Source organism: Microtus oregoni, unplaced genomic scaffold, assembly GCF_018167655.1.
Source record: "Microtus oregoni isolate MIOR12 unplaced genomic scaffold, Mior012 000012F_ref0000307, whole genome shotgun sequence".
Lineage (NCBI taxonomy): Eukaryota > Metazoa > Chordata > Mammalia > Rodentia > Cricetidae > Microtus > Microtus oregoni.
The window spans coordinates 31,137,852-31,164,584 of NW_024543071.1; the positions used below are offsets into that span (position 1 = coordinate 31,137,852).

At 45.2% G+C, this 26,733-nt stretch overlaps 1 protein-coding gene across 1 annotated transcript in view; it reads right to left on the bottom strand.

Moving 5' to 3' along the window:
• Positions 1-26,733, bottom strand: part of Slc1a1 (solute carrier family 1 member 1) — a 72,986-nt gene that overhangs the window by 1,263 nt on the left and 44,990 nt on the right. Inside the window, exons 3-11 of the mRNA XM_041661189.1 lie at positions 17,583-17,675; positions 16,365-16,479; positions 14,975-15,017; positions 13,535-13,630; positions 9,440-9,624; positions 8,311-8,418; positions 6,300-6,422; positions 5,541-5,735; positions 994-1,128 (exon numbers count right to left, since the gene is read on the bottom strand). Of these exons, the coding sequence (XP_041517123.1) occupies positions 994-1,128; positions 5,541-5,735; positions 6,300-6,422; positions 8,311-8,418; positions 9,440-9,624; positions 13,535-13,630; positions 14,975-15,017; positions 16,365-16,479; positions 17,583-17,675 (1,093 nt within the window). The remainder of the gene's footprint in view (positions 1-993; positions 1,129-5,540; positions 5,736-6,299; positions 6,423-8,310; positions 8,419-9,439; positions 9,625-13,534; positions 13,631-14,974; positions 15,018-16,364; positions 16,480-17,582; positions 17,676-26,733) is intronic.

Consider the following 26,733-nt stretch of genomic DNA (forward strand, 5'->3'; position numbering starts at 1 on the left):
GTTTCTCCCTTTACCTGAGATGCCCATTTCTGTGCAGTGGTCACAGCTTCCAGGCCAGGTACAAGCTTGGAACCTCCACAGCATGACTACTTCCCTTTCTCCTATAAAACTGTACAACCCTGGTGCTCTCTAATCTGAAACAAGGTTTAATATGGAGCTATACTTACTCAAATGGCCGGGGCAGAGCCACACCTTGGTACCGGAAAGCAGATGTATCGAAAACAAAGCCAGGGACCAGGCTGCTCCACTTTCAGTTTTGGGCATCAGGGAGGCATATTTTCACCCAGATACTCCGTGGATGGGGTATGTGTGTATGAGACAGGAGAGAGCTGTCTGTGCCTAAGTGGTGTGACTCATTGCCATCATAGTAGAACTTTCCTATGTTAAACCTTTACTGAATTGCCAGGCGTACCTCCAGATACTTGGCTTATATGAACCCATTTGGTCTCTACAACAAGCCAACTGAGGTAGGCATAACTTTTCTCATAAATAATGCAGTTGGGCCTCAGAGGGGTTAAAGATCATGCTCAAGATCCAAAACCTAGTAAGATACCCGATGAGGATTTAAACAGAGGCATATGCTAAACCTTTGCTCTTGTCACCAGCGCAGAGGATTCCAAGATACCAGGACAGGTGCAGGGATTTTGAAGCAGCTGGTGCTGTGTTTACTTGGGGCTGGATACGTGGGATGGCTATGGGGGCTCGCCCTGCCCCTTCACTATATTGTCTCGTATTTAAGCTTGTCTCCTAACCTTAAGTGTCACCAGATACACCATGAACTGATGGAGCTCACTGGCTTTTGAGAACCTTTCCGAAGTGATGAAGAGTTAAGTTTAAGCATTTTATCAGATGGTTTCACCAAAAGGAAATGAAAGCAGCGACAGATGGCTCATTAAGCAATGTCAGGAGGAAAGCAGGGCGCAACAAAGTGTCTGCGTGGCTAGGAAGCCGCTGGCCCAACCAGCCGAGGCAGGGGTATTCAGTCCAACTCACAGGAGCCAGTCCACAGCGATGATGAGGGTGACATCCTCAGCGGGTAGGCCTACCGCACTCAGCACGATCACCATGGTCACCATGCCAGCCTGGGGCACGCCAGCAGCTCCAATGCTGGCAGCGGTAGCTGTGATGCTGCAGCCAGAACACAATGGCAGGAAAGGGTTAGATCTCTCTTTCTCCCAGCAAGGCCTCAGGCCTGACACAGGCTTCCGTGGCTGTTACTGTTCTGCTCCTATAGTGGACAGCTAGTACTTATTTGCTAATCAGTTCTAACTCATGTGTATCTATCTGCCTACAATCCATCCATCATATATATATATATATGTATATATATTATCATAATATATATATAAACCACACACACATATATACATATGTATCATATGATGGGAGCTGCTAGGGCTTCAGAGGAGCAGGATGTCACGGCAGCAGGAGAACATTTGGCAGATCACCCTAAAGCAAGGAAGTATAGAATCACCGCCAGTGACATCAAAACCGCGGCAGACTTACTCGGTAGTCGGAATTTACCCTCAGGAGCTTTTGTGCAAGGCTTTATCTACCTATCCAATGCCCCCATCCTGAGCGTCAGATCCCTCTCACTGGTGGCCTTCCTCCTCCAGTCTCTACTTCTCGATCATTTACAGAACCCTCAGTATGTGCCAGGGACTTCTGCTGCCTGGAAAGGGGAGTAGAGGGACCCTGGAGTATCTGATGGTCAAGGATGTCTGAAGTGACAGCAGAGGGTAGAGACGTGGTTAAGCAGCTTTTATGTAATTTTCCGATACCACAAGACTCTCGCCTTCTCCGAGAATACCTGCTCTGGGCATTGAATTGAGACACTGTGTGACTCCATCCAAGGTACAAACGTTCCTGAAGACATTCCAGCAAATGCACTTTGTGCAAAAGGAGGACTCTGGACTCCAGCGTAGGTAGCTGGAGAAGCTTCATTACCACGTATCGGACAAGCTCTCCCCTGAGCACACAGAATAAGGCACAGGGATTTTTTCTCCTGGCAATGTGCAGTCTCTCACCAGCAGTATGTTTATTTTAATTGGGTCATTCTGGAGAAATGAAGGCTCACAGGGCCCCGAAAGGACTTTGAACTGAATGAGCAGGCAGGGACACCCACAGTGGTTTCTGGAACTGTGACCTCACCTTCAGGCTAAAGTGCCATTCCCGGATGTGGGTGGGCTGAAAACTAATGATCTTCAACTAGCTGAAGCCTGGATCTAGCGGCAAATACATTTCCCTCTGGCTCCCAAAGGTCTCTGAATTCTCAGAAAACAGATTCTGCTGCCCGTTCTTCTGCCTGGTGCTGTGTTCTAGAGGCTGCTCACTGGCCAAATGCGAGCCAGGATTCTTGCCAAGTATGTGTTCCTTTAGTGGCCATGGCTACCGGTTTACAGTGACTTAAAGAGTTTTAGAGCTGTACCAAAATCTCTACGAGTTTTAGGCTTACATCATCCATCAGGGCTGTCCTTTCTAAGTCCTCTTTGGAAAATCCAACTTTATTTCAATGCTGGGTGAAAAAAAATTAAACAATGCATCAGTGAGTTTTCTTTGTCAGAATAGATAAGTGCCCAGGCTCATTGATCCCCACTGGGATCCTCAACATGTCATGGTTAGCCATGTCCTTACAAGCTTGAAGCTGGGCTTCAGAATCCATTCAGCCTGCCCTTGAGTCTTGACCTTGCTCACAAAACTTCTGTCATTTGACGGCCTTTGGTGTGACTTTCAGAACATTGGATCTTCAGATAAGGGGAAATATATGAAAACCTATTCATCTGATCCGACATATCCTGCCTCAGCAAAAGGCTTTTCAGCTTCTGACATACAAGGTTCTCTCCTAGCATGCAGGCGCAGTGGGACTGGCGCTGGGCTGTGACATAGTGTGGACACAGGTTTCGGAGTTAGACACAGCTGGCTACGTTCCTGGTTCGGCCCATTTATGATGAGCGTTTTCTTCAGCAAGGGGTTTCTCTGAATCTCAATTCCTTGCCTGGATTTGGGAGGTTGGATGTCTGCAGGGCTTTTATGTAGACGAAGCTCTGTAATGATCAGGATGGTACCTGGGCAGCGAACTGAAAATACTTTTGCTTTTCTGCTAGAATCAGTACACATGGCACTCTGAGTGCTGCAGGCACTACTCAGGGCTGGTTGAGCATCCTGAGGGAGCAGGAGTCCAGAAAGCCGCCTGGCGGGCAGGCAGCAAAGCGCTGGGTTGATTAAGGTGCTACAAATGTGCTTTCCCATAAACATTTAAAATGACTGGCTCCCTTCTCCCTCTTTAAGAAAAAGACTTGATGTCTGTGCTGCAGGAAGGGACATCTGCTATTGACTTTTAAATAAAGGGAGGGACTCTGATGGTGGGAACCAGTCAGCTTTTTCTTTCTTTGTCTGAATTACCCAGTCCATGGCAACAGCCCAAACCAGCCAATCCTGAGGGAGAGAGGGAACTAATCCCGCCCTCAAACAGGTGAAAGTTTTGGCTCCGCTAGGAAAACTCAGATTCTGACTTCTGGATCCTCTCTCCTACCGGGGGAGCCTGTCTCTTTGTGTGGTGTGGTGTGTGTGTGTGTGTGTGTGTGTGTGTGTGTGTGTGTGTTTGCTTTCAATAAAGCCTGGCTGAGTGCTGAGACCTTGCTTGTCCTGCCTTTTTGCCACTGAAACCAGCAGAGAAGATGACTCTCCCTGCAGCCCTCGTCAGCCTCACCACGATGACATCAACACCTATTCTGGAAATCCAATGGGCTAGTGGCTACAAAATGCCGCCCTAGGACACAACAATGCCATATCTACCACCTCCTCGGTATTCATTTGCCTCGAACTCTTTTTGGCATCAGACTTTGAACCATTTCAGTCCTCAAAAATAAACCACTTGTCTCTAGGTTTCCACAATGCTCCTGGTTTCCTCCCATCTCCCACTGTCTCCTCTCCCTCTCTTTTTCTTCCTCCTACCTACCTCTAATAGAATTCTCTGAGACCTTGCCCTCAGTTTCCTCTTCTCTACAAACTCTTCCTGAATAATGTCGCCTATTCCTAACAGGTGCAGACTCTCTGTGAAGCCATCAAGACCTCATAAATATCCTCTTGACATGTTTGAATAAATCGTAGGCAGTATTATTTCCTCCACTTACAGATGAGAAAACAGTGCTTGGAGAACTCAGCTTGCCCAGGGTTATGGTTATAACTGTCACAGTGTTACTGATTCAGACACAGACTCCTGACTTGTCACCCATGGGTCTTATGGCCACTGTTAAGTGGCTGACCCTGACTTTTGGTCTATATTCTCAATCATATCTACATTTGAAATAAAAAAATCTAATGTTTTAAATTTTTATTTACTTTTTGGTTCTTTGAGATAGGGTTTCCCTATATAGCTCTGGCTGTCCTAAAACTTCCTCTGTAGACCAGGCTGGCCTCAAACTCAGAGATCCACCTGCCTCTGCCTCCTGAATGCTGGGATTAGAGGCAAGCACCACCACTGCCTGGTTTAATTAATTTCTATTATCATTGTGTGAGTGTTTGCACGTACACATGTGAATAATTGCATATGAGTACAGGCATCTATGAAGGGCAGAGGCACTGGATGCCCTAGAACTAAGTTTCTAACAGTCTTGAGCTACTAACTTCTTGGGTCCTCTGGAAGGGCAGTTCTCTTAACTACTGAGTTTTCACACCAGTCACCTAGAATTCTTTTTTATTTTTCATTATTTATTTATTTGTTTGCTTGATTTTTGGAGACACGGTTTCTCTGTAGCTTTGGAGCCTGTCCTGAAACTAGCCTGAATCTGAATGGTGGCCCTTTGGTAGTCAAACTCAGAGGTGTGCCCAGTGTATGTCTTGATATAGGATGTTTAGCGACTTGCTGATCTAGTTTGTGGTCCCTGCTCCCATACAAGCTTCCCATCATACTACTAATTATCTCTTTAAAATGCAAATATATTCACGATATGATAAACTGGTATACTAGATCCTCCACACAAGGCTCTTATGGCCAAAGAATCCGGACTCTGCTTAAGCTGTGAGATACTTCCGCTGTTCTGAGCTCTTAGCTTTTGTCTTTTTCCTCATTTAAGATTCACTTGTACTTCCCGACCCTCTAGGAATCCTTGTCTTTTTTCCCCAGGTACAGTTGATCCTTTCCTTACTGGGGCCACCCATGACCCCCAGTCAATTTTCCATGAGAGTCCTACCACAGATCCAATTTTTATTTGGGTATCTTCTAACCCTCACCCACCAGGGACTTCTGTTAGAACAGGAGAAGATACTTATTTAACCTTGAGTCTTGGGTGTCTAGTCTGTGCCTGGCACTGTCTGGCCACCTACTGGTCACACTATGCTGAACAGAGAGATGCTTCAGCTTCCCAAATCCTGAAGCAGGAATTGCGTGTCCCATGAGTGTACCCCTTGTCTTCAAGATGAAACTTATAAACCAATAGAACATCCCATCTCTGGTCCTTCTTGGTCTGTCTTCCCAGAGCATGTTTACTTGAGGCAGTCCAAGCAGCAGTGATGCAAGTCAGAGTCAGACCATGCCTCACCTGATGGTGATGATTTGCCCAACGCTCAAGTCCAAGCCATTCAGCTGTGCAATGAACACAGCCGCCACGGCTTCATAGAGCGCAGTGCCATCCATGTTGATGGTGGCACCAACAGGCAGCACGAATCTTGTGATCCTCTTGTCCACCTGGTTCTTCTCCTCTGCACAGCGGAAAGTAACGGGTAGGGTTGCTGAACTGTGGGATCAAGGGAAAAGAATTTAGGTCTAAAAATGCCAGGCCTCAGTCTCCACCCAAAAAGAATCCCTGTGTTCTAAAAAGTGAATCAAGAGCCCCAAGGCACGCTGGTAATTAAAAAAAATTATTCTTATTTTTATGTGTATGGGTGTTTTGCCTAAATGCATGTCTTTGTGTATGGTGCCCTTGTAGGCCGGAAGAGCGTCTTGTAACCCTTGGAATTAGAGCTACAGATATTTGTGAGCCACTCTGTGGGTATTGGGACTTGAACCCAGGTCTTCTCCAGCCTTTATGCTGATACTTTTGGCCAGTCCAGGAATCGGAAGGTGCTGTGCCTACCACTACCTCTAGTTACACTAGAATATTTCCTGGGTATCAGGCCACTGCAAGAGTGTAGGAAGTATTCAAAAGGCTGGAGAAATACATTCAAGGAGATGGACAGAGAATACAGGTGCCATCTCTCAACGGGTTCTATCCAAACCAGAAGCTGGAGTCATCTTCACCAAGTGACAAAAGCTGACGAAGCATGGTCTGGAGGCTCCTCCAAGACACTCTTCTAGTTACCTGGAAGATATCATGAGAGCTGTCAGGAGAGCCTGTGCCATGCCCAGCGCAAATCGGAAAGGGTTCTTCCGCACGATTATGAAATAGATCAGGGGCAGTACTACAACACAGTGGATTGCAAGCCTGCAGACAAGAGGGAGAAAGTCTTAGTGCCACTTCCTCAGACTTCAGCCCGGTTTTCAATCAGATTTTAAAATGATGACATCTTTAAAACTTTCATAAAGACCCAATGAGATGGGGATGCTGACCGCGAAACCATGGCTCCATCCCACAGCTGGGGATGTCAAGGCTCGATCAGCAAATGAGACCCTTTGTCACAGTTGTCAGTGAATCATATAGCTGAACAGATTTCCCAGCTCACTGAGGGTCAAATCATCTCCATCTCTGCAATCAACAATTCCTGCTCAGTATGCAATGATGTTCCTCTCTGCTGCCTTCCACAGAATTCAATCTTCCTTCTTTCTCTGTTTCTCCCTATGGAATTTTTAAGTCCCCTTTAAATCTCAGGTAATTGTCCCTCATTTCCACACCTTCCCTGGCTGAGCTGATCCTCCCTTCAAGGTCACATTTGTCCCCAACCTTGCTACCTCATTATAGCTCATCACAGCCCACCCCATCCTGTGTTCTGGACTAGGCTCGGGAATGGTGTCTACTATCTAAGAGGGAAGTCAGAGTTGCAATAAAGAGAAACTTATACTTTAGGTCTGGCCCTCATTTATTTGCTATTCCTGCCTTCCCAAAGTGCCTCACATAAGAATCTACAGGTTAATCTAAACAGGGCTGACTAAACAAGCCCCGCCAGCAGACGGTGCAAACATGCAAGTGGCAAGCTGGCAGTTCAGTTAGACAAGATCGAATCATAAGCAGTGATTCCTACAAACAGGAACCCTGAGGGTTTGAGGAGAGAGTCCTCTTAGTCCGGAGAATCATGAGATCTTAGCTATAACGTTTAGTTGTCTGTTAGAAACATAAATAGAGCAAGAGACGAGAACTCAACAGAACCCCGTTATGAAAGGACTTATTATCCCAGACCTCAGCCACATCACTGCGCATCCCACCCCGTGGTATTGTCTCTCAGCAGCTCCAGTGCAGGGCTGTAGAAGGTAGAAGCACCACTTCTCTGATCTCTGTGGTCTAGCAGTTCAACTCTGACCTTCCCACGGTAGGACCAGGTTGCTGCTGTCAGGTTGAAAAGCTGTGTTTCCGGCACACTGGGTTACCAGCTAATACTGTGTTGTGGGAACTTGGCAGTGTAGCCAGGGTCTGAGAGGGAAGCTGATGGCTCGGGCTGGGGGTTTTTGCCCACGGAAAGCAAAGCAATGTCAGTTGCTCATTCTCTTGTTCCACATGTCTCAGTAGGTAGGACCGTTCTGTCCTTGGCAGGGTGTTTGGTGGCACCATTCATAACCTAGGATATCTCTTCTGCAGGAGCCGACTGCTGCGTTGTGAGAAACATGCAAGAGGCTCAACCCTGTCACCTTCCTATTTGTTTGATGGCTTCTGAAAGGTCTCAAACACTTACTAAATAGCCTGTTAACCCCGGTGACACAAATCACAGCAGTAGCTACCGGCCCAGCAAGAACATCAGAACCAAAACCAGTCCTACATGCTCGAGATGGAATTTATTTAGGTCCTTCTAATTTCTTTCAGCCTTGGGGTATGTGGGTGGCGTTCTTTCCTGCTTGATTAGTTTACATTCTAAAGGAAGGAGAGGGCAGGAGCCAGCCCCAAGAGCCTACAAATGAGTTTTTCTCTTGTTTTAAACCCAACCAACAGAGACAATGGCAAAGTCTGGTCCAGGCTGTTCTGCCAGGAGCTGGCAATTAGCACAGCATGATCCACCTACGATACAGCTGTTAAAGGGCAACCTTGATGCTCTTTTAGCTCCAAACCCCATCTTTCTCCCCCGCACACGGGAGAAAAGCCATCTAACCAGCTACACCCTGGCCTTTCTACAGTAGCCCCATTGCATCTGCAGGGAATTCTGTTTCTTCTCTTCAGTCGGACATACCCACTCAGGACAGTGGCCATGTAAAGGCCCAACTTGCGGAATATATCCCAGTCTTCAACTTCAATGATCTTCCCAGCAATTAGGAACAAAATGCCAATGGGCATGTAACTAGAAAGCAAGCACAAGAAAGAAACAACTGAGTCTTCGGAGCGTTTCCCGGACAGGTTGCTGGGAGGGAAGAAGACAGCGCGGGACTGCTCAGTGCGCATGCTCACATCACTGGGAGGCCGGCAATGAGGAAGCCAAGCATTCAGCTTCAAGCCCAGCATGCACTGCTGTCCCCAGTGTCTGCGTGCTCCACCCCCAATGAAGGGCAGCCAGTCAGAAAGTGTACTACAAAAGCACACACACCCTAGTGACGATCATATCTGCTCATCGCATAGGAGCGAAATCTCCCCAGCTATGATCGTCTTGCTTCTCAGGTGTCATCAGTAGAGGCGATGGCAGCAGTAGTGTTGTGACCACAGTGGCTCCATGTGGAGCTCTATCTAGCTAGGTCTTATGCCTGGGAAGCTTTTCCCTGGCATTATTCCCCTAGCCCTGGGGTAGGTTTTACTCTCTTTATCTAACAGGCAAGGAAGCTGAGGTTTCAGTGGGATTAAGTGACTTCCTTGGCTGTTATCACCGGCTATTTTGCTTTCACTTTCTATTATTTGGATTATACCCAATTCCACACAAGCTAGGGCAGGGAACAGTGGTCCAGGAAAGCTGAACTTTGGGGCATCTCAGAGACAGGACAGACAGGTGGTATCATTGGATGCTGGAAGACAGTTATCTTGTACAGATGGGCTGATACCCAAGCTAGCACACTTGTGATATTTTGAATGTCATTTCTGCACAGGGCCTAAAAAGAAAAGCACCTTGTTTTCATACACTCCAGGAACTTTCTCAGATCCCTTCCGACAGGAATACTGGGTAGCTCCAGGCCTCTGAGGGAAGAGACAATGGCTGACAGATTTCAGGGCCTGTCAATTCCCGAGGAAGGTGTGAAATTAGCTAAGACGCCAGTCTTGATCTTAAATGTCTGCCTTCTCTAGCAAGGGCTGGCTGAGGAAGGGAAGCCTCTTCCTCCCAGCTCTGAGAAGGTGTTATCAGGGGAAGCAAACCCGTGTCAGTCGGCGCTGCTCACCACATGATGATCTGGACGATTTTCATGGTCGCCTCATTCAACGCGTTGAAGAAATCCACGAGGATCTGCCCCCTTTCTCCCATCTTTCCAATGACAAGTCCGAAGACGAGGCAAAAGATTATCAAGCCGAGGACATTGATGCCATCTGAGTACTGGCCCACGATTTTGTATTCCTTTGTCTGGTTCTGTGGATCAAAACAATGAGAATCCACTGAAGCATTCTGGGAACCAGAGGTATAATGACAACGAGGGAAGCCTACACATGAAGCGCTCCGTCCCCGCCACTGAAGTTTATGGGGTTGTTGTTTCTTTCTTTTTTAACAAGCCCATCTGTGAACATGTCTTTTGAAAAATTCCAGTGCTGAATGTTGTGAATTTGTATGAATTTTAGGATCAGGGCATTTTCCAGGGTTAACCACTAATTACATTTGGAGATTTCTTTTTAAAAGGTAGAAATTAACAATGCAAGAACTACACGGTGTTTACCAGCATGAACATTTGGAGGACGTTATACCATCTGCTCCTTCCTGAGAATGAAGCTGAGGGACATTCATCACTGCCTTCAGTCTGAGGTGACGGGTGGGATTTTAAAGACATAAAAACTAGCCAGACGTCTGATGCTATGAATCACTTCTTTATTCTGAGCAAAAGATAGCATGCGGTTTACTAACAGAACATAATCTGTGTGGGGCAGAGCAGGACTATAAAGAATTGTGCTGATGAGCCACCGGGGTACCTGTCATTTCTTACTCACGACAGAACAAATGTTTATGGTGCCGCTAGAGTGTTCCAATGGCACAGGCTACAGCACAAGGTCTTAAAATGTCGCTGGAGACACAGGATGAGCTGTGAGAAACCTGAGCCAATACTGAGATGGTGTTAGTATCTTAACCGCACAGCCATAGTATGAGTTACAAGAGTCACACAGAAACTAGGACATGAATGCTGTCTGTGAGGTTAAGGAAAGCTAAGTGAGGCATAGGTACCTGTCTTAGGGTTTCTATTACCGTGAAGAAACATCATGACCACCACAGATCTTATTAAAGAAAGCATTTCACTGAGGTGGCAGCTCACGGGTTCAGAGGTTTCATCCATTATCGTCATGGTGGGACATGGAGGTGTGCAGGCAGACATGGTGCTGGAGCTGAGAGTCCTACATCTTGATTGACAAGCACATGAACTGAGTCACTGGGTGTCGCTTGAGCATCTATGAGACTTCAAAGCCAGCCTCCACAGTGACTCACTTCCTGCAACAAGGCTACACCCACTGAAACAAAGCCACACCTCCTAATAGTGCCGTTCTCTTTGTGGGCCATTTTCTTCCAAGCCAACACAGTACCCAAGAGACAGAGCATATTCAGGAAAGATGAATGCCATAGGCCAAAGGTGTGATGCACTGGGCTTCTGTAGCCTGCTCCAATAATGCTCCCAAAGCACCCTGGTTTCTCTGATGATGACATTCATCACTCACTGCTTGGGGATGTGACAAATCTGTCACATGTCACATGATATCTGTTCTTCCACTATCCTCTTAATGTACACCAGCAACTCCAATATGGAGGGTGCTCAGAAAACTGTGAAATCTTATCAAAAGTCAGGAATAGGAGCAAGGATCTACACAGAAGACAGCCCCACCCTCACCGTGGGAGGCAAGTAGAAGCTGGGCCACAGAGGGCCCATGGCCATGGTTGGGAGAAATGAAGGCTTTTTGCAGTAGAAAGCAGGAAGCCAACAATGGCTTACTGAATTTAAATTATATTTATTCACTTAGTTGTTTCATTTGTGTGTGTGTATATGTGTGTGTGCGTGCACACACATGTGAATGTGTGTGTTTATGTTATGTTTGTGGGGATTCCCATGGAGTCTAGAAGAGGGTATCAGATGCCCTGGAGCTGGAGTACAGAGATACCCAATGTAGGTTCTGGGAACTGAACCCAGGTCTTCTGGAAGAGCAGCAAGTGCTTTTAACCATTGAGCCATCTCTCCAGGCCCCTACTTATTTATTTAGACAGGGACTCACTCAGTAGCCCAGGGTGATCCTTAACCTCTTGAGTTCTAGGCTTATAAGCACGCACTATCATATCCAGCTTCAATTTAACTACTAAGTTGCCTGAATAGTCTTCCCCTTAAGTCTCCCTCCTCCTCTCCCCACTTCTTTCTCCCACTTTAAACTCAGAACAAATACTTTCTTCTGGCTACTATGAAGTCTACTATATTTCAGAAGTCTACTATGGGTCTACAAAGTGTCTCTTCAGGCCCACAAATTTGATTCCCCAATCCTGAAACCTCAATAGCTCTCAAAACCTAGTGATTGTCTTGATGACTTTATGGTCTACTCTGATGACGAAATCTATTCTGAATGGAGATGACGCCACTGTGTTTCTTACATGGCAGAACAGGCATGAGTTGGTTGCATTCTGGAGTGGGGCTGGGTCCCATGTAGAGAACTTGGCACACATGCCATGAGGTCCTTCTGAAGTCCAAGATGATATGGACTCAGATTCACATTCAGGGGAGAGACTGAGACAAGGAACCAGGGGCCTGTATTCTATGTATATAGCCTTGCAACCCTAAAACAGACCCCAAAGTACCCAGCTGTAGGGAGTGGCCACGGTAAGGTGACAAGGTTCATCATCATCTCTATGAATAGTTGATGCTTTTTATTCCTGGTAGTCATCTTCTATAAAGTCCCCACGGTCACCATGTTAGTACTCCACGGAGAAATACAGGAGCCTTGTTACATCGTTTATATCAAGCAGTCAGTGCACGACTAATGTGCATTTCTGTTTAGAGATGTCTGGTTTTCTATATGTTGATTCATTAGCATGGAATTCACAGCTAACAGGACTGTACTCATGTCTGAAGCTTCTATAGCACATATATTTTCTCTGCAGAGGGCATCGCCATGCTCTTGTCCTTAGAAACATTATGGAGCATTTTATTACTTTGCTTCTGTCAATTTTATATAGTAAAATCAACAACTAATCAATACATATATGAAAACTGTGTAATATCTTTCACCATCGGGAAATACAAATTAAAAGTACACCGAGAGTCCATCCTACCCCAGTCATAATGGCTGCTGTTAAGGAAACAAGTGCTGGCAAGGACGCAGAGGCGTCGCAGACATAACCAACAACACCACTCCTGGACATACTCAGAGTCCCCACAGCACAGAAATACTGCACACTGATGTTTATTGCTGCACTAGCCACAACAGCAAAGATACGGCCGAGGCGCTCACTGACAGATGAACGGAGAGAGGAAATCCATCACCATGTGGTACATACACACAGTGGAGTTTCATTCATCCATAAAGATGAATGGAATCACATCATTTGCAGGAATAAGAAGTCTAGAGGGAACTGAAACTCTAATATTGCATGCTTTCTCTTCTATATGGACTCCAGATTGAAAAGTCTATAGGGCTGGGAAGCAGCTTAGTGGTCAAGTCGCACACACATGCAAATACACATGAGAGTGGGTGGGGTTCTTACGGAGGACAGAAGAGAAGTGAATGGCGGTGACTGAGCAAAGTGCAGAAGTATGGGAATACCCAAAATTATAGCTGTTACTATGCAAGGCGGGGGCATGCACCCTGGGGAAACAGCACAAGGTCAGAATGTTTGGTGCGCAGGAGACCCAAGGTTCAATCCCCAGTATGCCTAACCACCCACACACATAAATAAAGAGTCAGCAAAAGAGATCCTCAGTGTAATACAGGACAAAGTAAAATAAATAAACAGACCACGAAATCACCAGGAAAATGCATGCTAGGTAAATAAAAGTGGGATAAAAAATACCAACGTGGATGTTTGTGTATTAAATGAAAACCAAAATGACAAGATATAGTAGCCTCATCCAACCTCAGTTCGGACTCAGGTACTGTGGGTAACACAGTTTTGCGCCACTCTTGGGGACTGCAAAATGTTCCAGGGCTACAGATACATTAGGAGAAGAGAAAAACTCAGAAACGAGGATTCTGTGCGTAATAAAACTGAACGTCTTAAAAAAAAAAAAACTCAACGCCTTTTCTCTCCTGCCACTCAAGACTGGCACATGCATGCCGGGGAAGGGTAGGGCGGCAGATGGTACCTTAGATATTGTTGTCATGGCGGTGGTGACAGACACCTCTGTCGCGTTCCCCCCAGGATCACTGACAGGCTTCACTTCTTCACGCGTGGTTTTGTACTGCATGTTGGAGAAAGCAAGTGCACACAAAGTAAAACAACTTTTTTTTTTTTTAGCATTCAATTGGGGCTACACCACAGGGATGTTATTTTGGCCAAATATCTGTCACCTAAGGGTTCTACTGATGGTACATCTGCTGCTTCTAGGTTTTGATGATCCTTTCCAGGAGCCACTGGGACTAAAAATGGGATCTGAAAACCCAAATCCCAATAATACCAGAATGTTCTCCCCCTTTTATGATAGGGGAACACAAAAGGGAGCAGGTTTTATCTGTAGGGACTTTCACAGACAGGGAGAGTCTTGTCAATCATTTTTGTTTTTATAAACTGATCGTCTTTAATCTGGAAAAATAACCTTAGCACTTTGATAAAGATAGTCATGGTGACTAATAAGTTCCGAGAAAGGTGTAACTGGGTGGTTGTGTCCAAATCAACAGTTCCTCCAGGGCTGTGCTGTCAGTGAGATTCCTGTTGAATTTTTCCCTTCAGCCAGCCCTGTTTTGGTTCTGTGAGGATTCCATCATGGTGGACTGTGAAAAAGCTACTATATTATGATGCTAAGAAGAATTGTCCCCCAGGCAGAACCTCTGCCAACTCCGAACCCTCCAAAGAACCACAGGAGCTGAGCTGCAAAGGCACCCCTTAAACAGAGGTGGTTCTGTTCCTGATGGGGACTGCAGGATAGCAATGCAATCGCCACTTTTGTTGGTATATATAGAGTTCTCTGTTCATGTAATTTATGTAAATGAATACAGCAGTTTGTGATCGACTCAGCTGTCTTACGGAACCCAGATAAACAGAAAGGGATTTTCAGTGGGGTGAAGACAGTGGTAAACATTCATGAGGAAAAAAATCTAAAACACCATGACTTTGCTGCAGAACTCCACCAACAGACACCTAATGATGTTAAGAAAAAGTCCCAGTTCTGTGTGGACTGGCCACCATGGTGTGGGGTAGACACCGATGGTCACCATGCCAAGGATGGAAAGGAAGAGATGGACAGCTCTTCTGTCCACTGCACTGCATCTGCAGGAAGACCAAGTTCTTTACAAATATAACATGGCTTTCCAAAATACAGACAAATAAAATAAATAAAATGTCAGCAAACACTTGCTTTTCTCTATGTGAGGGGAAGAGCATTCATGAGAAGAGAGCTGTCAATCATGACATGTATTTGACATGGTCCTAAAGACAGGAGTCACCTGAAATCCCATCATCAACAGGTGAATTTTCTGCTCCCAAATTTTGATGGGCTAATTTCATTTCTTGTGTTGTTGGAGAAAATGAAGTCTCAGTGGGTCATGGGGACAGAGGGGTAACTCAAAAACAAACCCATGGATGTTACCTGCTGAAAACAGGCTTGAACCAGGTTCTCAGGGAACATGTTCCTGTTGGAGACACGGAGAACACGATTACATCAGGGAAACAGATATTTTTGGTCGCTGAACTGTATGTCAACAGAATTGAGAACAGCATAGGTTGGATATTCCGGTTTCTCTCCTGGGCTCTGCTTTGCAGGGTGCCCCCTTGCTGAGTTTCTCCTAGCCAACCACCACTTAACAGATTCTTTAAGTGACACCCTTGCTGTTCTTGGGGAAATGCTGTACAGACAGATGGATACAGAGCTAAGGCAGCTGTTTGATTTTCAGTATCTTTCCATTTTTATTTGCCAGTTGCAAATTCTGTCATAGTTACTGAATTAAATACATAAGCCAATGAAATATGGGTGTGAAAAAACTTGTATGGATCCTATAAACAGCTATGTTTCATGCCTTAGAGACTCAGGAAATCCAAGTGACTATTTTCTCAAATGAGTTAGGACAGTTGAAACATAAAGAGAAAACTAAGGACTTAAGTACTTGGCTTTCTTGGCAATTTCTCATGATTTGGTTGTTCCACTCTATGAACAGAACCTAGTGATTCTAACAATGGATTTATAAGTTAGCAAATTCAGCAGAAATCATATGAAATTACAGTATATGGTCACAAGTAGAGACAGTCATGGTCCTACATCGTCAAACTGCTCAACATGGACATATTTTGTAACTTCTACATTTGTTCTGCTTGAGTTGGTACTTTCAATTCATTAGTTTGTTTGTGGCACTGATCATTTTAGAAAAGAGAGTTTCTCTGTGCAATTAAAACCACAAAGTTCTCCAAGTAACCCCCAGAACTGACCATCCAGTTCTTTCCAGCATCTTTATGCAACAAGGATATTTCCTGCATATCTGTCCATGCTAAGTCCTCGGACAGAGGCCCATTCTATCCATTGCTTTCTGAACCATGCTTGGCAAGTAGAAATTTACAGAAAAACAAAGATGCATATTAATTTAAAATTATTAAAAATGTTAAAATATTGAATTGGGGGATGGTTTAGTGGGTAAAGTACTTGCTGCGTGAGCATAAGGATCTGAGTTCAAATCCCCAGAACTCATGTAAAGCTTGGCACAGTTATAATCTCAGTGCTTATACGGTAAAAATGGAGGCAGGTACAGGGGAATCTGCAGAAGTTCAAGGGCTAGCTGTCCTAGCATGTACAGAAGCCAACAAAAAGACCCTCACTCAAATAAGGCAGAAAGAGAGGGTCAATCATTGATGTCTTCTGACCTCCACATATGTGCACCATTTAATATACACCTAAAAATGTTAAGACATCAGAGCATTCAATCACTCATAGGGCCTTGTGCAACTATACAGATGAGCCACCGAGGAAATCACCCACTGGCAAGACTCACCTGATCAGGTCCAGCATGGCATCCACTGTGCTGACTTCAGCGCTTTCGCCTGTCCTGTTGATTTCACTCACTTTTTGAGTGACACCAGGCTTGATGCTCACAACCAGCACGATACCTATAGCCAAGGACAGTATTCAAACAGAATTAAAACCTTCCAGGGCAGCTGGTATCCTGGGGCGGCCCTTAGAGAACCAGGTGACATGGTGGTGGTCAAGGCAATACTGTGACACGGAGGGCCCCAAGTTCCCAAGGAAATGCTAAGCCCTAATTACCACTCCCCCGCCCCAGAAGCCAATGAGTGCATGCAGAAAAGAAGTCTTCTTGAGCTGCTTTTGGATACACTAGGTCCAGTCTTCCTTCTGTTCTTCAGTCTATGACATCAGCCACAGAAGGCTTTGAAGCAAAGGCACACCATTTGTTTGATGTCTTTCTGTTATTTCTGTTATATCTGTTGCAGATACACAGCAACCTTTCTGGAACTGTCTTCTAGTAATGTTCTATTACTTCTAGTAATGATAATTAACTCCAGGTTAATTATCTGTCTTAAAATTATATAGACTCTTGGCCTTACTTCTTTCTCCCCAGTGATACTGACAGAGCACAGAAATGTCACTTCCTCTCTGTTTTTATCAGCGACTTTGATACCAAGAACCACAGTCAAAATTCTGTCTGCAGTACACTTTGTTTACAGAAAAGGTGTTATGCAGACTTGAAGGCAGCAACAGCCCAGGTAATTTTGTACAATATTGATTTCTGGCTAAAATGTGCACTTTAAGAAGCCCAGTTACTTTGAACACAAAGTTACAAATACTTAGGTGGTGTAGGAGGGTCTTCTTTCTATGTGCTGTTTTCATTGGTCAAATAAACTGCCTAGGCCTTTTGATAGGGCAGAACTTAGATAGGCAGAGTAGACAGAACAGAATGCTGGGAGGAAGAAGGCAGTGTGGTAGATGCCATGGCTCTTCTCTCCAAGACGGACGCTGGTTAGACTCATAAGGGTAAGCCGCAGTCAAATGGCAATACAGATTATTAGAAATGAGTTAGATCAATATGTGAGAGTTAGCCAATAAGGGGCTGGAGATAATGGGCCTGGCAGTAATTTAATCAATACAGTTTGGTGTGGTTATTTCGGGTATAAACTAGCTGGGTGGTGGGGATGCAGCCCGCCGCTCCTTTTTCTACACACAGGAGGAAGAGGGAGTCAGAAAGAAGCATCACCGAGAATCACAGCAATGAGGGTGGTGCAGAAGTAATATACGACAGCACGCAGACCAATCTTTCCAGACACATTGGAATCCAGGGCAGCGACACCTAGAGGGAGAAGGAGAAAGGTCACGCTACAGATACAAGGTGGATTTCCAACACTAGGACCTCAGTAGAGCAGTGGTGTGCACCTCACAGTTTATAAGACATAGCAAACATTTTAAGATTGCAAATGAAGAATTCAGGAGTGGAAGCCGGGGCGGGGAGCACAGACTCCCTACACTGCCCACTTCCATGGCCATGGCCTCTTAGTTTTCTTGGGGTTGGTCATAAAATAGAAGAAGACCCCTTCTGTAGGTGACATACGGACACTGTCAGAACACATATGTAATATCACTCAACAGCAGAGATAAGCTCCCGCTGAAATTCAGTATTGAGGAACCATTTGTCTTGAACCAAGTTAATGATCTTATTGTAAGTGACACCAGGCAAATCACAGTTCCATTGGTCTCTCTGTCTTTTCTGTCAGAAGGCTCAAACTAAGAAGATAATATCGGTCTATAATTATTAAAGTAATAGATATTAATCACCCCAGGCCACAAACACACTTCATCTCACCAACCATAGTTATCATTCTACTAAATTTTCTTCTCAGTTTTGTAAACATAGATAATTTTATAGTTAACATAAAAGTATTAGTCTTGGGGGCTGGAGAGATGGCTCAGAGGTTAAGAGCACTGACTGCTCTTCCAGGGGTCCTGAGTTCAATTCCCAGCAACCACATGGTGGCTCACAACCATCTGTAATGAGATCTGGTGCCCTCTTCTGGCATGCAGGCATACAGACAGAATATTATATATATAATAAATAAATCTTTTTTAAAAAAAGTATTAGTCTTCACTGTCACAAACATACCCTAAAGGTAATTTTTATTCATATACAATCGTCTTGACACATGGCTGGGTTATAATGTGCTTTTTGGTCCCTTGTTGTTGGATCTTCGGATTGTCTCTGAACCTAATATAATCATAAACCATGGTAATTTCATTATCTACTCTAGCATATGTCCCAGCTCTTTTCATGACTTCCAAAATTATTCCTAGGTGAACAAATGTACTATGCATGTTTGTTACTATGAGGTACCTCAAAAATATAAGGCTGGAAGGACATGAATAATTTCCATGGTGCTGGGAAGTCAAGAGACATAATGGCCACATTGTTAGGTCTACTTTCAACTAGTCTTAGCCACCAATAAATGACTGGATATTGCCTAGGCCTGAGAGGTTTGTCTGAAGGGATGGCTGTGTTACAGGCAGGAGGCATCTGTCTCTGCTAGACGCATTTTCCCCAGGGATGCTTGGACAAGTCGAGTTGACTGATGTTCTCTGAGTTTCTGGGAGAGAGACGGGACAGCTTGAGAAACGTTGCAGCAGGCTGTCGTTTAGAGATTTCAAATTCTACACAGCCTGATTTCTAAGCTGAGAATCCTATTTTAAGCCAAAGTGTCACCATAGAGAATGATTTTTCATTTTGACATGAGATGCCCCACCACTGTGTGCAAAGCCTGGAGTTCAGGGCAGCAGGGGGAAGGGAAGAGGTTATCATTAGACAACGCCAAAGGGAAGCCATTGGAGCTGAAGGGCTAGCAGCATGCGCAGGTGGCTGCCAGGGGCATTCCTCACACCATAAAATCCTGTCCATCTTCTGAAGTGACTGGAGGACTGCGATCCTCATAGCTCCTGGTGCACGTCTGAAGGACAGGAGAACTCTAGGAGGATGTCATTGCTGTTGGAGCAGTGTCACTTCTCGTCCTAAACACTGTTCTTTGACCCGTGGACTGCCTGCCTGGAAGGTAGTATTTGGAGAGACAGTCTCTGGCCTTCAGTACTCACCCAAGATATTGTTAAGTGTCCATTAACCAATTTCCAGGACAAGTCTGAAATCTAGCCTTTTTTTTCTTTCTTTTTTTGGGGGGGTGGGGTGGGGAAAATAGAGTTTAGTGTGTTGAGAAGAACTTATTTTCCTGACAATAAGGCATTCAAAAGTAGCAGTTGCAATAGTAGAAACAACCAAAACACTCAAGAGAGCTGGAGATCACAGTTGAAAAATGAACGAGCTTGTCGTTATGGAAGATGTCACATGTCCTTTACAAGAGCTTTGCTATAGTCATGCCTTAAGATTTGTTGTGTGCAAGGGATTGAGTTATCACCAGGAAAATTCCCCCCAAATTGTGCTGTGTTAAAATATACCTAAAATAAATAACTCTGATTCAGACTCTCCATGTTTGAAGCAGCATCAGCCACTGAGTCGACTGAGCCAAATTTCCTTCTTAGCCTCCTGGAACCGACACTCCCTGGACCTACTCTCCCTGGAACCGATTCTCCCTAGACTGATACTCTCCCTGGAACCGACACTCCCTGGACCGACTCTCCCTGGAACCGACACTCCCTGGATGGACACTCCCTGGAACCAACACTCTGCAGGCCATGGTGTTTATAGAGAGTCCCACATGGGGCAAGCTCATCTCTGGCTCCTCCCCCTTTCTCTCTGTCTCTTCTTCCCAGGAAATGAAATACCTCTCACCACCATGAATTCAGTGCCTCAGCCTCAGCATAAGGACTCAGCTGGCAACAAAAGGCTTCTAAAAACAGTATTCTTGGTGGAAATACCTTAAATCAACACATCCCCCCAGTAGTTGCAATGCCTGTCTCAGGCTCACCCTTAGGAAGAGCTTTGTCCCCATTTTCTCCCCATCTGCCTTGGTCATTCATGTTTCCCAGCCAGACAAAAGTTGTCCTAAAATCAACAATCATACTCTCTATATTATCTACTCTCTCTCCCATTGTATTCATAAAAATGAGAGGGTACCACAGCCCCCAAGCCTGGGCTTTTGGAAGACTTACAATGTACCCTGGTGGGAGAGTGTTGATGACTATTACAGAGACGGATAATAGGGAAAACAGCTATATCCTCAAAACTATTACAGAGACAAAGACAGAATTCAGTGATCATGAAACGTCTGTTTGGATAATATAAGTACCCCATATCTGTGGAAGATGCTGATGATGGCAACCGACATTGTCTTGAGCCATGACTGCACATTGATCACAGATATCCTTTAATCTTCATTTTAATTCAGCGAGGTAGGCATTATTAGCCCATTTTTAGAGAGGATAAATCTTAGGCTCAGATGGGCTTTGCAGCATGCCACCAAGCTGGGAAAGCAGGCAGTGGAGCTAGGCTTTCAATGCAGGTTTGACCCCAAAGACCACATTCTCATGCCCCATGCAGGACACATCAGCTTCCTCCATGTGCCAGGGAATTCCAAAGCAGCCCTGCCCAGCAGGCCTTCCTGTGCTGTAGAAACTGTATTTACGTCATCCACTGAAGTAGCCTCAAGCTACATAGGACCAGCGAGCATTTGCCAGGTGTCTAAGAGACTGAAGCACCGAATTATAATTTTACTTAATTGAAATGAATCTCTATTCAAATCGCCATAAGTGACCATATGGACAACACAGCACAGTCTCCATACCTTTCCAGACTGTTCAGCATGAAGTGGGCACTCAACCATGTCAAGGGAACACATTTAGACTCAACACCATTAAGGAAACTCCTTGAACCCTCTCCACCTTCTCATCACAGAGGCAGGAGAGAGGATTACACAGGAAGTTGCATTCTCTTGCATGCGGTCCCCTGCTACTTCCAGTCCCGAGCCTTACTCTTCACTAGATCAGTGCGGTAAGTAAAGTACTCTGAATGTCTGTACTCCAGGCTTTCCACGTGACAGGAAGAGTCACAATTTTATAGGTTATCCCCTAGCTACTACAGGTCCACTGTGTCAGCTGAGCAGAGCGAAGCAGGCAGTCTCCTCAGAAAGCTCCTACACACGGTGGCTTGGTGCAGTTCCCAGAGTGGCCAATGAGAATACTTGCCACCAAAAAAGAAGTCCATGAAGGAACATGTTTAACCTCTCAGTGTCCCTCAAGTTATTTGCTTGTTTCTTTGTGTTTCAATTTAGGGTTTCTCTGTGTAGCCCTGGTTGTCCTGGAACTTGCTCTGTAGCCCAGGCTGGCTTTGAACTCACAGAGATCTACTTACCTCTACCTTCCGAGTGCTGAGATTAAAGGCAGGTGCCACCACTGCTTGGTGCCTCGACTTTTTTTTTTCATTACTGTGCACCCACTTCCTCAGAGTTGAGACATTTATTTTATAATTCCCACTTCCATGAAGTTTATTTATTGATTATTGTTTAGACAGGCCAGCTAGATCCGTGGCACGTTAGAAAGTTCTCCATACTACTTAATAATGAGATCCTTCATGAAGTCCTGGAGCAGGGTCCTCTCAGGAGCACGAGGTGTCACCAGGCAGACGAGACCAGGACAGACATGATGGAATCAGATGGGAAATGCCTAGAGCAAGATCACCATTCATAACCCGGGACAGTTTTGAGGCGGGGCTGCGGCCTGGAAACAGGGTTAGAGCTCAGGGTTGTCCTTCGACTTTCATGGCACCTGCTGGCTCTTTATTTACCACGGGAGGAGGCTCTGAGGAGTGAGCAGGGATGTTGGCGCTGGGCCAGCGGGATAATCATCTGCGCTTTTTATAACAACACTACAAAGGAAACAGGGTGGGCTAAACAATAGCAGACTTTAAAAATAAATATCCGAGGGCCAGAGATTCCTCAGAGCGCTCTTTGATGAAGCTCCCGCCCACCTGAGCATGAAGTTTTCGTGACAATCTCTGTACCTTCCAGTCAAGGTGTCAAGACGAACTCTGACACTGGAGTCAGGCATTTGCTAGGGCTCCAGAGGTCTGAGTGGACATAACATCCAAGCTCAGGGTAACACAGGAGTTAAACAACCGCATGGGTGACTCCAGCTTTGTCACCAGCAGAGAAGTCAGTTGCGCAAAGAGAAAAGACGCATGGGTTTTATTCCCAAACTTGATTTATTCATGGACACGGTCATCTTTAAAAGCCTGTGCAGCTCCTTCAGGTTGGTTGCAAGGAGCAAGCTGAACAACCTCAGCTTGCCCAGCCTGTGAAGATTAGAGCTGCCGTCTACACCTATGGCATCAGCGGTCAGTGATGTGTGTCCCTGAGCAACAGAGCACACTTGATAAACATCCTCCTATCCATTTCCCATCCCCCATCCTTTGCTGCACAGCCATTCACCAAAGCTTTTAAAGCGGCAAAAATTTCACGCTCCAGTGTAATCCTCCAGGGGCACTGAGGATAAAATAATAAAGCCTTACGCTGGGGGATGAGACCCCACGGACATCTCTCCAGCCTGCATGTGTACCTGCTGGACACAGCACATCACCCAGCCCTCTTCTTTGTCGGACCAAGCTCCTCCTCAAAGCCCTTTCTCTCCAGCTGTTATTCCCCACTCCTCATCTGGCTTTTAAGTCCTTTCTTTGGGACAGTTGTCTGAGCCCCAGGGGGCCATGTGCTCCGCTTAGAAATAAGAATCAATGAACTGATTAACATTTGCTGCACGAATAGTAAAAACTAAGAGACTGCGGTTCAAGCTGAAAAATCAGAGAAGCAAAGTAGCCAAGTCACTAGAGAGCTTTTGCCTCTGCGAAACCTTCAGACTGAAAGAGAGCGAGTTCCTGTCTCATCCGGCCTTATATTCCCCTCTAGAGCTCGGCCTCTTTGGCTAACTAGTGTGGCCACTGGGATAAAAGGTGTGTGCCACCACTGCCTGCCTGACCTGTATGGCTGACTAGTGTGGCTGCTTTGCAGTCTGATTTTCAGGCAAGCTTTATTTATTAAAACACAAATAAAGTATCACTTTAATTTCACTAGACTGTAAGAGCCTCATAGTCTCTCTCTCTCTCTCTCTCTCTCTCTCTCTCTCTCACACACACACACTACTTAGCATATTCATGTGTGATTGTCTACCCCAGCCTTCTGGGAAGCAGAATGTTCTGTCCCAGGTGCTACCCTGTGATTTATGTGATCTCGGGAAAGAGGCTTAATCTTGTTCCAACCTCCGGTTTCCTTATCTCTACAGATGGAGACAAGACCCCGCCCACTTGACTACTTCTTAGGGTTGCAACATGGAGTAAACAAACATGTTACCATTTTTAAAACTGTGAAATGTTTTCTTTTCATTCTCCAGGGGAAAAACAAGGCTGGCCATAATCTCATTGTGTTAATCTAGGGTACTGGAAATCTCAGCTATCAGGGTGAATACTTCTGGGACGGCAAAGGCAGAGGGAACCTGCAGAATGTATTCTTCTGTCTGCATGCTTCACCTGTGGCAAATGTGTTTCTTAAAGACACTCACACAATTGTAGAGCTCCCTTTAAAAAGGGCTGTATCACAACTCTACACCTCTCTGTGAAGTTAGCAAAATAAACTCGTCCTCAGGTAGATTATAGAAGAGTCACGTTGTAGTCGCCGTCATCTGGTCCAGGTTTTGCCTCAAAGTCGACCAAGAAACAGTGAGTGGGGCTGGGGAGATGCTCAGTGGATAAAGGGCTTGCTATCCAAGCACGAGGATTGGGGTTTAGATCCTCAGCACCTACAAGAAAAGCTACAAGAAAAGTTTTCAGCCCAGCATCATGAGAGGGAGACGGGGGGGGGGGAGGGGGGGACTGGGAGGCTGCTAGCCAGCCAGCCTAGATAAAACAGCAAGTTCCTGGTTCAGTAACAGACTCTGTTTCCAAAGACAAATGTAGAAGAACGATAGAGGAAGACATTGACCTGTGTGCTCCCCATAGGCACAGGTGTGCACACCCCTATGACACCCCCCACTGACTGCAGTGTGTGCATGCATGCACGTGCATGGTTCTTTGGCTGTTTGGGTTTCTCCTGTATCACAGAATGTTGGAGCCATTGGTGTTTGGGGGTCAGTTGTTCAGAAGATTCCGCAAGCTCTTTGCAAGGCTTGTTATCCAATGAATGCATTCAACACAGTATAAAGCATTGGTTCTTAACCTGTGGGTCACAACCCCTTTGGGGATTGATTGAACAAGTTGCCTAAGACCATTGGAAAATAGATATCTGCATTATAGTTCATAACCATAGCAAAATTAGAGTTATGAAATAGCAATGAAAGTAACTTTATGGCTGGGGTCACCACAACACGAGGAACTGTATTAAAGGGTCGCAGCATTAGGAAGGTTGAGAACCACTGCTCTAGGGGACCTGAGTGACTCAACTGTTCTCTCCCAATGTCCACAGGAATGTTTTCACAGCAACAGTTAGCACAGGGCTTGGGGAGATGATTTTTGTCTCATAACACAACTGTATTTATCCTCCTGTGCAGATCCCAATTCTACACAGTTGGTAGCTGAGGCTTCTAGGTAGAACTGGTGAATGTTACAGGCTGTGGACAGAGTCTTTTAATATTGGCTCCATTTCTTGAATGACAGCTTTCGCGCCTTCATACATGTTTAACTGAATCCTAATATCAACCATTGCAACTTCTGGTGCCAATTCAGAGACCTTCTGGAAACCTCTGACAGCTGACAAAAAGCACTAAGAGATTGAGTGCAGGTGATGTATCTGGGGTTCACTGTGAATGGCAGACTCAGTGTTGAAAGTCAGGCGGTGTGGCTCCCAGGTCTGGCTCTCCTGTTTAGTTGTGATAGGTCCTTCTCCACAAGGAGTGTCCTTAAGGTGTCTATTTGTAAAGAATGACCCAGGTGAATGTCATTGTGTAATTCTCTTCCTGAGTGTGCAGGCTTGTCGGAGCCCTAAGTGAGTTGTACGAAGTCTTATGTGCATCCTCCCATCTTACGTCCTCCCATCCCAAGTTTCTAGGACTCTGGTTGGTTGAAGTCTTATTTCTGACCTGAGATGCTATGGCTTCTTCCATTCCCTTCTGTATTGAATTCCCTTTCCCTCTCTCTTTTGATTTCTATCCTTCTCTCAAAATTCCTTCTCATGTTGCCTTATTCCCAGAAAACATTGCAATATTCTCTTTCTCATTAGGATAGGCCTTAAGTTTATAAATTGTGGATATACCACTGAGCCTGGCTCACTGAAGATGGAATGAATTAATGGTATCCTAGGATCTATATTTTTAGAACACTGGAGAGTCACTAAAATCTCTACAGTATTTCACTCTCCCTTGGGGGTGGGGGAAAGTTTCTTACAGTCAATGGAACCTCCTGGCACCAGTTCTAGTAGAAGGCATGCCCACTCATGGTTGATACTCTGGGACTCAGTGTCTTGGGAAGAGGCTAAAATGGGCTCATTTATCAGCCATTTTTCATTCTGTTTCTGTGCAGACAGCACATTTATGGGAAGGCTAACTGCTTCCACAGCTCCCTTGGGTGAGGAGCATTATAGAACCAAGTTAATATAGTCAATCTGCCAGCTTCAGAGCTATGTCCCTGAGGGTCTCCAGAAGATGCTTAAGTCATCTTCATAAAGATACCCCGACTCATTTCCAATTCCCAAACAAGGCTGGGAGAAGGAAAGGGGGCACTTAAAATGCAGGCTGAGCCCACTGGTTCTGCCTTCTTTGCCTTCTTCAACACAGGGTTCTCAGTCTCTAAACCATCTTGAAATGGTACTTTCATTAAAAAAAAAACTGAGTGGAATAATAAACTACTGAAGTTTCAGGAGAGCCCTGCATGCTTTCTTTCTGATATCCAACTGCAAGCTGTCAGCCACCTGTGTTTACAAACAGGTGACTTCCAGCAGATGCCACATTGTGCAATTAAGTGATACGTGCATCTCCAAGTCTTCCTGTCCAGATGCGAACACCCATCTTGGCTCTCAGAGGACCTTAATTCCGTGGACAGGTGGGCGGCTGGAATTCACCCTCTTAGAAGTGTGTTTGCTTTCCTGTTAGTTTTCATGTAGTTGTGGTTAATAAGCATTTATTAATAAAACTGAATGACCCTGTCTGAGCGAGGTACATAGCATGGCTCTTTCTACTGGGTATGGGACTGTTTCCGGCATACAGAAGACCATGAGTAAATGAATATGGATAGCCTTAAAAGAATGTAGACTTTGAATCTGCTTTAGTTTGGTGTGTGATGTTTTTTTTTTTTAATTTCAATGTTTTTTTAATAATAAAGCTTATATATAAAAAAGAATGCCTTCATCAGTCAAGACAACCTGATGAGTTGTGCAAGACTCAATGTCAAGGGTGAGATACTTCTGATTCTTCAAACCACTTCACTTTTTTCTCCACCTGCA